Source organism: Coccidioides immitis (genome assembly GCF_000149335.2).
Source record: "Coccidioides immitis RS genomic scaffold supercont3.4, whole genome shotgun sequence".
Classification (NCBI taxonomy): Eukaryota; Fungi; Ascomycota; class Eurotiomycetes; order Onygenales; family Onygenaceae; genus Coccidioides; species Coccidioides immitis.
This window is the reverse complement of record NW_004504311.1, coordinates 3,625,102-3,638,060: the sequence shown is the minus strand read 5'-3', so window position 1 is coordinate 3,638,060 and position 12,959 is coordinate 3,625,102. Positions and strand designations below refer to the sequence as shown.

Below are 12,959 nucleotides of genomic sequence, written 5' to 3'. Positions count from 1 at the left end.
TCAAGGACAAACTAGCTGGTAAATGGGGCCATGATAGGATCAAAGCTGTTTGGCAGCATGTGGATAGCTCTGGTGTGTGTTACTAATATCAAATCCCGGTACGGAGTACTCCATACTCTATAACTAGTTCAACATGAAGAAGGAGTTGAATTCTAATAATAATTGTCCCTGCATGGAGTACAACCACCGGGTCAGTTGTCAAATAAGGGTTGAACTGTGCGAGTTCTATCGGAGTGCCGCGCTCCGACTTGCTTGGCCGTGGCACCATCGTCCCCACTCCCACAAGTGATATTTGGGACACTTCCATTCCCCATCGGCCGCCCAGATGCCGAGCGAGCTGATGCTAGACACATAACTAGCGACCAGAGAGAAATTGCGGGGAACGTCATAGACCCGTGAAAACATGGCTGTCCGCTAGAAGCTCAACGTTTCGATTGAACGGCGAATTTTCAAAGCTCAGCGAGTTCCCTACCATCGGTAGATGATGACAACAGACTCGCGAGCTCCACGGGGCTGGCTCTGGGTTGGGTCCAATTTAGCCACACAAAACTCCTGTAACGATGTGGTCCTCCCCGCCAATGGGTCATTCACTATGATTTACCCCATGGGGACGACGGCCTGCTACTGTGGACAATGATATTTGGCCGAGCGGGGTCGACGATCAGGAGCAGCCATAAATTTCGGCTCCCGCTCCGGGGTTTGCGCCAGTATTCAAATCTGCTTTTCTCTCCTGTGTCTAGGAGTCTGAAGTACTGACACCTTTGCTGCTTGTCTCGGAGAGCCTACACGCCCCCTAACACACTTTTACCACACTCGTCCGGAAAAATGGCAACAACATTGACATCCAAGATGGCCAGTCAAGCTGCCAAAGCGAACTTGCCGGCATTCAATTGCCCACCAGGCACGAAGATGCATCTGCTGAATCTGGGATCACTCGAATGCGATGAAGGCTGGTATATCCACACCACCCTTTGCAATTGAGCATATATGTCATACTGATTCGTCCCAGGCTCCTTCGTGGCGGGAATTCAAGTGCTCTGAGCAACAAAAACCCTGAGAATAAACGTCGAGAGTTAATCATATTATCTGTTTTGATTGAACATCCCCAGGAAGGGTTGATCTTGTTCGAGACCGGTTGCGCGGAGAATGTTGAAGTTGTGAGTTGTATCTGGATCGTGGAAGATGTGAGATTTCCTTCTAATGATTTTGGTTGAGTAGAAATGGGGAGCTCCCCTCACAGATATCTTCCCTCGAGTAGTCTACAACGAGGAGCATAAACTCCCCGCTGCCATCAAGGCTACTGGAAACGATATCAAGGACGTCAAGGCTGTTGTTTTCGGGCACTTACATCTCGACCATGCTGGTGGCTTGGAGCATTTCGTTGGAACCGACGTGCCTATCTACGTTCACGAGGAGGAATTCAAACACGCATGCTGGGCCATTGCCACGGGTGCCGACCTTGGCGTATATCTCGCCCATTACATGTCCCTTGACAAACTGAATTGGCAAACGTTTAACGAGCCCCATCTCGACCTCTTTCAAGGCATCACGATCCATCACTCTCCCGGCCACACCCCCGGTCTATGCGTCATGCAGGTGAATTTAGAGAAGGACGGGACTTTTATCTTCACAACGGATCAATTTCACATTGCCGAGAACTATGAGATGGCACATCCACACGGCTGGCTAGCTCGCGACCACTCTGCATGGTTCAACAGCTTGCAGATGATTAAACGGCTGCAGCGGATGTTTAACGCGGAGTTGGTGTTTGGTCATGATAAAGAGGTCGCGAACCGCCTGATGAGCAAGAAGAAATTCTTTGAATAGGTTATAATCTGTTGCATTTGGCATCCAGTGTTTTCACAGAAAGCGATATTCTGGTTACAGGGCATCTAATAGATTCACGATGAATGTTTTGGGATAACTTTTAGATGGGATCAGCAATTCATAAGGTTTACGTTCTTGGCCGCGGGGAAACCTCATGGCGGGCCGCGGGTATTGTCGAAACTTGGGGTTGCATACAAAGTACAGGTCAGGCAACTCCACAATACAAATAAAGATTTTCAAATGATACTTTTTTGTAGTTTATATGTCTTAAAATATTTGCTAGTTATATGGAGGGGGTTTTCGCGTGGTCGCATACCGCCCGGTCTCATGGAAAACTGCGGCTCAGAGTGATTGTGAATATTGCTAAATCCTTGACCATTCTGCAAATAAGACCATTTTCAATGGGTTTCCGCATTAGAGTACACGGTGCAGGAATTCTCCCTTTTTAGCTTGCTTCCCACCCGAGTTTTGGCTACTAGTTAGATCATTCACCGCATCAGTAACCGACTGGTTGTGTTCCAACAGAAGCAAGAGGATCTCAGCTGGGCTGAATACCTGCTCTGATACTTTTTGAAGCAAACTCATCTGCAAGTTGCTCAAATGTTTCCTCATCTGTCTATGGATCTGTGGTAAATAAACATTCATGGTTGCTAAGCTTATCCCACAATAGAGTGTATACTCAGAGTTTTATCTGCTCGCACAAGGCTTGACCGTGACAGCGTCTGAAGGTCCCATATAAATACATTGACTCATAATCACTGCTCATCCACTATTGCGTCGACCTCCACCTCGACCAGCATGTCATCACTTACAAACCCATTCTGCACCACAATCAAGGTCGCCGCTGCACAAACCTGATCACCCTCCTGCCCACGTCCAGGCCTCCCAGAGCCCAACATCTCCCTATATGCCTCCATCACTGCCGGCGCATCTTCCTTTCTGCTCACATACATCCGAACCCGGACCACACTCTCCTCTGCCCGCCCTTTATTCCCGGATAGCTCCTCCACAGCACGAAGACATTCGCCCAGCGCGACGCGCATTTGAGCCGCAGCGTCACCTGGATGTAGGATCTGCGGCGCCGAAGGAGGTGAGGTTTGATCGACGGCCGTGGTGCCGGAGATAAAGATGTGATTGCCATGGCGAACGCCGCGGTAGTAGCCGATCCGCCGTTCGTAGGGCGAAGGAGTTTGGTAGAAGGTTTTGGAGCTGGTGGGGTGAGGTTTGATGAGCTTGCCGGGCGATGCCATTGTGTCCTTTGACGTGAGAAGTCGCTTTTTAACTGGACGTGCGTGCTGTGCTTGCTTGATTCTCCCAGGGAGATTGATCTTCCACAGCTTGGATGTGGAAGATCAGCTCAGTACGAGCGGCGAGAGGCTCGCTCTCGTATATAACTCGAAGTCCTAGAGACCAAAAGCAGCGGGGTAACAAAATAGTGAGATAGTGAGCTGTGACTCACACAGCCGCAAACAGGCTAAACAATAGGGTTATCTTGGCTCAGCAAAGATGGTCATGGTGAATAGGGTTATCATGTTTATGCTAACCTCCAAAGGAGCTAGTAATCTCATCAAAATCGATTATTTTTGGGGACGACACGGAGTGTTCTTTTAGTCATGGCGAATTTCCAGATGAGGGTTGCCTGACTTATTCCAAACAAGCTGCTCATCTACCAATTGCACAATGATATATACACATTCCGTACACTAAAACGAACGATACCCGCCACCTATTCCTTTGTAGCTTTCCCGCCAAACATGTCCATCACGTCTTTAAGCAGAACGTCAACCCCTGGCAGTGCAAATGAAGGTCCAACGTCGAATATATCCGCCAAGCTGTTGACCTGCACGTGCTCGTATTCGGCATCCAATTCGGATTGGTTCTGCTGAGGAAGAACGCGACGATATCCAAAGATATCTTCCAATCCAGTTCTCAATGACAAGTCGACCTCGCTACTTTCAATCGGCACCCGTGCCAATTGGGTACTAGACGAAAGTTGGAGAACCTGCGCGGCGGAATCAACGACGATGTAGTCTCCTGATTTAGCACTTGGAAGCAAGGCTCGCGGAGCATATTTAAGCTTTGACTGGAATAAAGGGTTGGGCCCACTTGGCTCGAACACTGCCACCTGGAAGTGAGATTTGTTCTCGGATTCTGATGATTTAGTTTCAGAATCATCCATGACACGGGGAAACGTGATAGCAAGAGTCTGATTTCGGTGATTTAACGCAAGTAATGGAGTGGATCGGTTAGAAGCGCGAGAACCAGGTTTATCGGTCAGTGCAAATGCAAACATGACTTGGTCGGTAACTGTATGCCATGAGACGAGATGATCGGATAAGACAATCAAATACCGATCAAGGAAACCGCATCCTCGGGGTATCCCAGAGAAAAGCCCTTCGCGGGTGTGGCAGATTTTGCCACTTTCAGGTTCAATGATATATACGAGGCCGGCAGGATTGGACTGTCCAGCGAAGCATACAGCCAGCGCTGAACCGTCCTCTGAAAATCCCAAGCATGATCCCGCATAGGAGGCTGAAGCAGTATCAGCACCTACTGGGCTTTCGAGTGCGATGGACCGCGAGCAACGCCAAGTCTTGACTATGCGGTCCTGTTTCCGTGAAGAAGGCTTATATCCAGGAGTCCAAAATCGGACCACCCCGTCGTCTCCTATTGTTGCAAAGCCCAACTGCTTTGGGTTCACAGCAAGATCGCGAACTGGCATTGAACCCTCGGTTGACGAAAAGTGTGGTCCATCTACCCGGGTGACAAGCTCCCATTCGTTATTGGTTTCGTTCCAATGCCAGAACTTCAAAAATATTTCCTTTCTCTTACAACTCCCGTCGGATTCATCAATAGGTGTTAAGACCCCCATGGATTCTGGATATTGCTCCCATTCGTCAACTGTCACCAGCCAATCTCCATCGGAGGATATTTCAACGAATTTGACCTCTGGTGTAGTCAATTCTGTACCCTCAGGGCCGGTATGCAAGATCGACACGTTAGTTCTCGCAAGGGCTTGACGAGAGATATGTTGGTTTGACCGCGTATCGAATGTTTGCAGAAACGAAGCGCTGGGAGACTTATCAGGCGAATAAACGGCTTGAGAGGATGGAACGGCCAAGAGGAGATAGTCCGATTGTATGGGGTGCAAAACCGCTGCAAGCCTATCATTGAACATTTTATTGCTCGACCTTGTAGACTTGTCGTGCAGTTTCACATCATCTTTCGAAGGTAGCTGCAAACTGCTTATGCTAGTGGTTGGCCGTAGTTCAGACGTAGACAAGACCATGGCAGAATTATCCGCTAGCTTGACTGCATAGCTAACTCCAGATGGAGAAACGACCAAGTTACAAATTGCTGAGGTCAGATGTGGCAAAAACTGCTTTCTTCCAGTGTCCAGTTGCCAGAGAACCAGTACTGTTTCCAGGCCTCCGGATATGAGATAGTTGCCTATGATTCATCAACATCTGTGAAGGAACAAAGAGAATTGGTTGGCTGCTTACCGTCTTTTGACCATCGGACGGTTTTAACACACTCTCTATGCCAATGGAGGCGACGCGAGACTAATCCAGCATCCAATTCTCCTTTATTTTCACAACGCAGTAATGTATCGAGGAAGTCATAGTATATCGAGATAGCGCCATCAGAGTCTCCAACTACCAGGTCTACCGCTGCGGTAGGAGAAAGCCGGTTATGAGCCTTTGCGGGCAACTTATGTGGCTGCGGTGGCTCCCGGATATCGAAACATGTGCCATATACCGGCAGCCGAATCTCGCGCCACGTATATTCCAAGTTTCCTGCAGGTTGTAGTGGATCTCCACTAGATTGACCGACTACAACGTATGGTCCTGCAGTTGCGAGGATAACTCTGCCATTTGCGACGACGTGAAGGTTGTTGATGTGCGTGGAAGTCTTGTAAATTACAGACTGCTTCCACAACGGACCATCGGTATCCCTTTCTCTGATATTCACGCAAATCTCAGACTTTCCACGATGAATTTTGCAAATCGTATAAACAGCAGGGCTAACAGAGAGTGAAGAATCATCTCTGGTTTCGGGGATTGCGTCAAGGGAGACAATGCGCTTTGAGATGTCCCAGGAGTGTATGCATTCCCCAGTGGTCCAGTCCCACTCTATTATACTGCCGGAGCGGGTTGCAACGAAAATTCGGCTTGGAGTAACGGGACAGAGTTTGTAACCGGTTATATGTTGCACGTCATCGGGGATCTGGAGAGTCCGAACGATTGAAGACGTGGCCATAGAATAGACCTGGACAGCATTATGTCGCGCAAGTAGAAGATACCTATATAAAGAAGAGAAAGACTTTAGTGAATGGGGCCAGTGTCTAGCATTAACGCGGCGCAATGGAACGTACTTTTCATCTGATGAGAAAATGGGATCCAAATTTAAGAAACGCCCACCGCTACGATATGATAGGCCCCATGAATCGGAGCGTCCATTTTGTGCCAGGCCTTGCTCTTCAACCTCCTTGGGCATCACCGAGAGCTCTGCTGATGCCGGCGCGCGGGACGCCTTTACTCTTTTGGAGGAAGCTTTTTTGGGCGATGATGACTGAGCTTGAGCTGAAATTTTGCTATGGCCATGCTTGGAAACGACTGCTAGGGATGAATCCGCATCTTTGCTGTGTTTTATCCTTTTAGTTTCGCGGGCAGGCCTCGCCTCGGGCGACCCGTCTGGACGCAATGCCCTTTTTTCCTTCATCGTTGAGGAAATCCGGGCTTGGGGTTCAAGAGGAATATGTGACGGGGGATCTCTCTATGCGACAAACCGTGGCGGTCCCTAAAACATGTGATCAAAGGCGCAATCGGCCATGAATCCCCCGCAGACCAGTTGAACAAAATCAAACGCTCGCAATCTGAATTTTGCTCCTCGCTGTTCGAGCTTCTTCGGCGGAAAGCCAAAATTTTCGATTAGCTCAGACTATGCCTATCTCGGCTAGCTCTCCCATGATTTACACTAATTCAAATAAGGATTAGCCCGCTTCTTATCCGGTTACATAATCAATTTTCCGAGTCGCAAATTTCAACCTTCATGGCGAACGTAACCAGCCGGCAGCTTGTTCTCTGTTGAGTGCATGGGACCAGTGCTTGATTGGTGAAACTGTTACTGCTTCTGGTTGTTGGCTGCACGACTTCAGAATGATCATTCCTGTTCGGTGTTTTTCCTGTGGAAAGGTAAGCTGTGGCCCCCAAAAACTGCGTCATGTTCCCTTGACCAATCGCTTATGCCTTTTTGCTGCTGCAGGTTATCGGGGACCTTTGGGAGCGGTATCTACGCCTCCTCGACGATGGAGTTCCTGATGGGTAAGCTCACAGATGGAGAGGTGGCGTACATGTTTGGAAACTGTCTGATCTTTGCGATAACAGAGATGCAATGGACCAACTCGGCTGTAAGCGGTACTGCTGCCGTCGAATGCTCATGACACACGTTGATTTGATTGAAAAACTCTTAAAGTCAGTTGGAATTCTTTCTCCCGAGCCGAATTATCTAGTTCTAATACAGTGTGGAATTCTACAGATATAACCCTGCCGAGCGCGACAGAGCAAAGATGCCCCTATAAACTCTCACGAGTCTCCGTGAGCGACGTGGGAGCTCAGGATTATTCGACAGCCCGTTTTCCTTGGGACGCGAGAGCCCCAGTGAACGGTTGTATAATGACCAACCAACATTTCAAAAAGCCCGTGCTCTTTCGTATCTACATACAAATCATAGGCACTACGCAAACCGCGGCATCGAAATATTTGCCAAGTCTAGTGGTGTGAGTAGGGATATCGGCCACGATAAGATTAAAGACGAGCTGGCCAAACGGTGTTGAAGAAATTTAGGAAAATGTTGACCGGCAGGTTCAAGGTTGGGAGATTCGCCTTCCTCAAGAGCGGGTGAACCTTGAAAATGATTAATAAAGGCATTGCCCAGCCTTCTTCCTCCAGTGGGAGCGCTCACTGTACATACCAAACTCTATTGAATTGAACTATTTATGTGTCCAAGCCCACTTGACCCCTCTTTTTTTGCCCTTTCCACTGTGAAATGTTGGTGGATGGTCTGCAGTACCCTAACCAAACCTGACATAAGGGCCCCCAACTTGGAGAAAATCTGGCATGGACCCCCGAGCGATCTGGACAGTTCGCGGTGGCTCTGCCCAAGCCAAAATCCAGCGCGACAGCTTTACCAATCGCGTATACTATTGCATCTGGGACACTGCCCAAGCTCCTGGCCCACATGTGTAGTTTGGATATTCTTTCTGCACATATGATCAGCCATTGTGAAAGGATTTGTTACCACATCGTGTGATTCCCAAGTTTCAGTAATATTTACTACTTAATGGAATGTTACCAATGAAAGATTGAAGGGTTAACCGGCTTTGGCTGATCTGATGAATATGCATTTGGTAGTCCACAGAATGCCTTGCCATTGAAATGAAAGGGGATAGTAACTTTATAAGCGGGTTGATGGATTTCAAACCGCGGTCCTTGTGTCCAGAAGTTAAACAAGCTAAAAGTCCGCCATCCTAGTCTGCGCTGCGATAAAGACTTTCACCTTTCTTCATCTCTCATCATACCTCTCAGCTCGCATCGTCATTATTCTTGATGAAGTGGAGTCGGGAAACATAAGGAAAGTATGTACTCCTTGCAGAGTACTCCGTACAGAGTACATACATTTACACGATGTTGCCATTCACCGCTCACCCGCATCTTCCCCAAACTTTGGTTTTTAGCTTGCTCTGCGACGGCTGCCACTAAAGTAGACGACAGAAGTGCCAGAGCTGAGCGGGAGTGACGGCTCCAAACCAAGACTAGGCTGTTTTGCGTCCTCCACCATCCAAAAGAGGTACAGAGGCTGGCTTGGTTCGGTCTCCCAGGATAGCCCTCACGATTCACAGCCTGCCCACGGCCGGCCGTGTTTAACTATACTTGGCTAAAGCCCCCACGCGAGATGGGGCCCTGCGGAATGGGGGCCGAAAGGTCCCAGCACTGAGGAACTAGGGGCGCCCCGACTTTCCAGTCAATTGGGTGCGAGCGCCTCTCGAAAATGCGAAAAGCAAACAGCAGGCGAAGGGAGGCTCCGACGCTTTGGACGCCTCCCTCCTCAGTGGGTTGTCACAACTCGTCAACTCGCTCAAAGTTTGCCTTCAGTAACGACCGGAAGAGGATCGCAGCCCATCGAGCAAGGTGTTTCGATAAGTGCAACCTCGTTCGGCGAACATCATTTCCAAAGCAGTGTTTTTTTCTAGGTTTCCATGTCCCACAGCTCGGGATCATTATCACAGGGCGGCTAGGACCCAAATGGCGAGTTTCACCAAGTGCGACAAACATTCCTCGATCTTCGTGGCGAATTGCTTTGGCGTATTGTTGGATGCAGCGGTGTCCGAAACATGAGCCTAGTGCCTTGCTTGGACCAACCAAAATCCAACTGTGGACAACCACGACGAAATTCGACCATCGCCAATGGCCTCAGAGCTTAGGCTTGGCCACCAGGCCGGCGCCTAGATCCCTGCTCGTCGACCAGCCGTCCTTCGTCCTTGGTCCCTCTGTGACTGGTAGAAGCCGGCGCTTCCCTCCCGCATCACCCTCCGATCTGGGGGCAACGAAGAGAGACGCTCACCGATATTGAAACCGCTCCGAGTGGATGCTTCCATAACCCTGGCCAGAAAGTTCTGACGTTTTTCTCTCCGACTACGCCGCAACTCTTTGCACAAATGGAGCAGGAGGTTTAGGCTCTGAGTTGTCCGTCGCGGAGTGACCGGCCTGTTTTCTGCTCGCCTCCTACGCTATTGTTATTTATCACCTTTTGTCGATGCGGCCTTCGTTTTTAAGGAATTGGAGGAAGCTTCTTTCTCTCAGGTCTCCTGGAACTTTGAGTCTTGATCGCGTTACCAACATCGTTGGCTCGGGCTGAATCGTTGGTCACTCATCTTCCGCCATAATAATTGTAAGTGCCTTCCTTGGAACATTCGGATGCAGCCTGTTCTTTTTGTGGAATTCCGCAATCATGGATGTTACGTTGCCGAGGATGCGGACTATAAGCCGTTTCTAGCGATAGTCTTGTTTTCATATTTAACGGCTCAGAGCTGACTAGTATCTATCGCAAGCTAGGTGTTCGTCGAAGAAATGATGATTGCAATTAAAACCGCGTACACCGCCTCTCATTCCCCCGTGGATCGCGTCTTTTCTTCCATATCGAACTCCCCTAGCACGTTGAGCCCGTGTAAATCCACGAGGTCTTCATTGTTCGTTCGGCGTCCAACGTCTTCCACGAGCCTTACTCTGACTGTTTTATAGGCCGTCCGAAGTACCAGCACAAAATAAACCCCCGGTTCTCCCGAGTCCGAAAATTGAAAAGGTTGACAGAATGGAAGATGCTCCGGACTTCACGTCCGTGTTGTCGCAGGATCAGGAATTGGAATCGGTGGAGGCAGAACAGTGTTTAATGAACGACAGAGCGGCCATCACTACCACTTCAGACAGTGAACCAGACTCTTCAAGCCCGCCACCTCCACAGGAGCTTACTGTATGAGACTAATCCTTATCTTTAACTAGCTTTTCCTGGAGAAGATGCTAACTGGTATATGTAGCTCCAAACGACTGGCATACATTTAAACAACTCTCATCCTACCGAGGAAGACCCACAGTCTGTGATCCACGCCCCTCCTGGATTCGCCGAATTTGTACAGTCATGACAGTATCCTCGAAGCCTTTGTGAATGTTACTGACGAGGAATAGCGAGCGGGAGATTCTCCTCATGAATCCACAATGTCGTCTGCCCCTGACTCCGACATAACGATCCGGACGTTGAGGCCCCCCGGTAATCAATCGGAGAAGGTTTGACATGGAGCATCTAGTAGGATTCCTGGAGTTGGCTAACGGTTGGGTTAGCTGTCCACGAGCCCGATCTCTCCACCGCCATTGACAACGAAAGTTGCGCCTTGGTCTGATCGAGCAACTCCACGCGCCCAAACCAGACAAGAAATTGATGCCTTTGGCCGAAAACCACGGCCCAATAGCTTGGAAGGTAACAGCGTTCTCCTCTAACACCAAGTCTCGAGAGCTGATGATTCCGGTAGATATACCAGAGACTCTCGATCATGATTCGGCTCACGAGGAAGCTGAAGAGGGATCGGAAAATGCTGTCCCCTTACCTACTCATAATTGTGAAATCCGTGCATTGAAAACCGCGCTCTCTGAGTGCTGGACTCTCTGTAATACACTGGCGACCTTAAGCTCTATCCATAGAGAGCGTCTGTTCAAGGGTTCCGGTAGGCATGATATGGAAGAACAGGCATGGAAATCATGCTGGAAACTCTGTCAAAACTTGTATGAAAATCGGGACAACGACTATGCCTTCCATGTTCGACCAACTTTGGATCTTTGTCGAGAATTCTGCCAGGCGCTCTTCGAAATTCGAATAAGAGATGACGAAGTCGCAGACTCCATTCTACGGGTTAGTTTTGAGCTAAATAACCATCTTTACAATACTCATGATCGAAACTTGCCCGAAGCGTTCCGAGAACGTACACTGGACTTTTATATCACATTATGCCATCGGCTAATGAAGCAGCGAACCCAATTGGCCGAAGAAACAGATTCACTTCTGAGAGCCTGCTGGGGCCTCGCGGAGATGTTATTCAACCTGCGGCAAAGCAAGAGAGAAGGCAAACATGCTGACGAAGATCTTCTGGGTTCTGCAGTACAGGCTTGCTGGGATCTATGTGACCTTTTCCGGGAAGGATGGACGCAGGTCCGCCCGGATCGTAGAACACCAAGGCCAAGCCAAACAACGTTTACGCAAGCCTTTTATCAAGCTAAGGGAGCAGGATATTTTGAGGCCGTCGAAGGTGTTCCCATAACCCCTAACCCAGAAACTCCTACCACGATATTCGATGATACCGCCACCATGCTCTCTCCGGACCAAGCCCAAGTCCCCAATATACTCGTACTTGGGGCCGGAAACATTCAATCCTTACAACCAAATTGGGCTTCCACTTCCAGCTCCACTCTAGCGGGTTATTCCCGCCCTCCTTCCCGCTCTTCCACGACCTCCTCAACACATACCGTAAGATCACCTGCCGATGACCCAAACTTAACATGTCTCAAACTGCTTATCGTCCGAGCAGCTATGAACAACGGCTTCCAACGCGGTGGCGCACATACACTTCCATCTTTTGCGAAAGCGTTGTCATCCGATGCTTTTGGTACCTTGCACTGGCAAACATCTCTGTTGCTGAATTATAAGAAACTAGTGACTGGCGATCCGGCATTTAGTGCTGCACCTCCACCCGCGCGTGCCTCGGCCCCAGATATTGCGAGGGCAGTCCAAGTGATGATTCAGCATAACGGACAGTATGCATGGTTACTGGATCTCTATCGGCTGGTGTTTGGGTTTCGGACGGATGAGGCGATACATGGGAGTACTGTAGTAATTCAATCGTGAGGATTTTAGGCGGCTACGTGATGGTTAAAAATGACTTTTGTTTGAGAGCATGTTCGATACCCTAACTCCTTTTCTTCTATATTGTGAATTAATCATCTTGAGATACACCTTCATTTATTACTTTCTTCGAAGTTGATAGCACTTGTTCTTGACTTGATATGTTCACATATACCGGTTGCTTTGCGGACTTTGCCGTGTACATCTTTTTGATACTTTGCCTCTTTTCAATTTGAACCCTCTCTTCAATAACAGCCAGTTTCTGTTTCAACAAAGAATACCATGATACTTCAATACTTGCTCAGCAGGATGTGTTATGTATACTTCACACCCACACGCACCAGAAGCAATTTTAAAGCGGAAACCATAACAATGTGTTCAGAGCTTCACGGGATCGGCCCACTTGCATGTTGTCCCAGAAACGTTTTCCTGAAAACTCTCCCTTTCCCCACCCCTGAACCTTGGTGCCTCATTCACGCTCTGGAGTCTGAATGACAAAAAATGCAACGTCTTGATGTCGCATTGCAATTTCTTCCCTCGCGTTTTGAGTTAGCGTTTTCAGATGAGACGGCAGTCTTCCTGACTAGCTCATTGATAATGGTCAGTCCTTCAAGAAGCTTAGGGAGGCAAAGTAATCTGGAAACGAGCCTGAAGGTAAGTGACATCGCTATCTCTGTGCATCCGGG

General features: G+C 48.9%; 6 protein-coding genes across 6 annotated transcripts; 4 read left to right on the top strand and 2 right to left on the bottom strand.

Annotated features, from left to right (window-relative positions):
- Positions 1–384: 384 nt before the first annotated feature.
- Positions 385–2,113, top strand: CIMG_05549 (metallo-beta-lactamase superfamily protein). The gene is made up of 3 exons (XM_001246107.2): positions 385–953; positions 1,010–1,157; positions 1,219–2,113. Exons 1-3 carry the CDS (start codon positions 826–828, stop codon positions 1,825–1,827), a joined length of 885 nt encoding a protein of 294 aa, XP_001246108.1. The 5' UTR covers positions 385–825; the 3' UTR covers positions 1,828–2,113.
- Positions 2,114–2,582: 469 nt separating this feature from the next.
- On the bottom strand, positions 2,583–3,395 carry CIMG_13473 (YjgH family protein; the record flags this gene model as incomplete). Its single annotated transcript, XM_001246106.2, has 3 exons — positions 2,583–3,164; positions 3,287–3,301; positions 3,372–3,395. 3 exons carry the CDS (start codon positions 3,393–3,395, stop codon positions 2,583–2,585), a joined length of 621 nt encoding a protein of 206 aa, XP_001246107.2.
- Positions 3,396–3,553: 158 nt separating this feature from the next.
- On the bottom strand, positions 3,554–6,549 carry CIMG_11570 (WD repeat protein; the record flags this gene model as incomplete). The annotated part of the gene is made up of 3 exons (XM_001246105.1): positions 3,554–5,277; positions 5,331–6,130; positions 6,203–6,549. 3 exons carry the CDS (start codon positions 6,547–6,549, stop codon positions 3,554–3,556), a joined length of 2,871 nt encoding a protein of 956 aa, XP_001246106.1.
- Positions 6,550–6,921: 372 nt separating this feature from the next.
- CIMG_05546 (DNA-directed RNA polymerase I, II, and III subunit rpabc5) lies at positions 6,922–7,835 on the top strand. Its single transcript, XM_001246104.2, has 4 exons — positions 6,922–7,022; positions 7,093–7,151; positions 7,215–7,301; positions 7,366–7,835. Exons 1-4 carry the CDS (start codon positions 6,987–6,989, stop codon positions 7,406–7,408), a joined length of 225 nt encoding a protein of 74 aa, XP_001246105.2. The 5' UTR covers positions 6,922–6,986; the 3' UTR covers positions 7,409–7,835.
- A 599-nt stretch (positions 7,836–8,434) lies between these two features.
- Positions 8,435–9,467, top strand: CIMG_05545 (uncharacterized protein). The gene is made up of 2 exons (XM_001246103.2): positions 8,435–8,464; positions 8,564–9,467. Exon 2 carries the CDS (start codon positions 8,878–8,880, stop codon positions 9,457–9,459), a length of 582 nt encoding a protein of 193 aa, XP_001246104.2. The 5' UTR covers positions 8,435–8,464; positions 8,564–8,877; the 3' UTR covers positions 9,460–9,467.
- Positions 9,434–12,502, top strand: CIMG_05544 (uncharacterized protein). Its single transcript, XM_001246102.2, has 7 exons — positions 9,434–9,777; positions 9,942–10,075; positions 10,128–10,356; positions 10,421–10,513; positions 10,569–10,667; positions 10,722–10,857; positions 10,910–12,502. The coding sequence occupies exons 2-7, from the start codon at positions 9,957–9,959 to the stop codon at positions 12,274–12,276; spliced, it is 2,043 nt and encodes a 680-aa protein (XP_001246103.2). The 5' UTR covers positions 9,434–9,777; positions 9,942–9,956; the 3' UTR covers positions 12,277–12,502.
- The last annotated feature ends 457 nt before the right edge of the window (positions 12,503–12,959 follow it).

What these genes read in the sequence shown, in the direction of transcription:
- CIMG_05549 (XM_001246107.2), top strand. Translation starts at nt 826, where the DNA reads ATGGCAACAACATTGACATCCAAGATGGCCAGTCAAGCTGCCAAAGCG. An exon ending in CTCGAATGCGATGAAGGCTG is followed by an intron (nt 954 to 1,009) that starts GTATATCCACAC and finishes GATTCGTCCCAG; the next exon opens with GCTCCTTCGTGGCGGGAATT. An exon ending in GCGCGGAGAATGTTGAAGTT is followed by an intron (nt 1,158 to 1,218) that starts GTGAGTTGTATC and finishes TTGGTTGAGTAG; the next exon opens with AAATGGGGAGCTCCCCTCAC.
- CIMG_05545 (XM_001246103.2), top strand. Translation starts at nt 8,878, where the DNA reads ATGCGAAAAGCAAACAGCAGGCGAAGGGAGGCTCCGACGCTTTGGACG.
- CIMG_05546 (XM_001246104.2), top strand. Translation starts at nt 6,987, where the DNA reads ATGATCATTCCTGTTCGGTGTTTTTCCTGTGGAAAG. An exon ending in GGTGTTTTTCCTGTGGAAAG is followed by an intron (nt 7,023 to 7,092) that starts GTAAGCTGTGGC and finishes TTGCTGCTGCAG; the next exon opens with GTTATCGGGGACCTTTGGGA. An exon ending in GACGATGGAGTTCCTGATGG is followed by an intron (nt 7,152 to 7,214) that starts GTAAGCTCACAG and finishes TTGCGATAACAG; the next exon opens with AGATGCAATGGACCAACTCG.
- CIMG_05544 (XM_001246102.2), top strand. Translation starts at nt 9,957, where the DNA reads ATGATGATTGCAATTAAAACCGCGTACACCGCCTCTCATTCCCCCGTG. An exon ending in AAATCCACGAGGTCTTCATT is followed by an intron (nt 10,076 to 10,127) that starts GTTCGTTCGGCG and finishes ACTGTTTTATAG; the next exon opens with GCCGTCCGAAGTACCAGCAC. An exon ending in ACGGCCCAATAGCTTGGAAG is followed by an intron (nt 10,858 to 10,909) that starts GTAACAGCGTTC and finishes TGATTCCGGTAG; the next exon opens with ATATACCAGAGACTCTCGAT.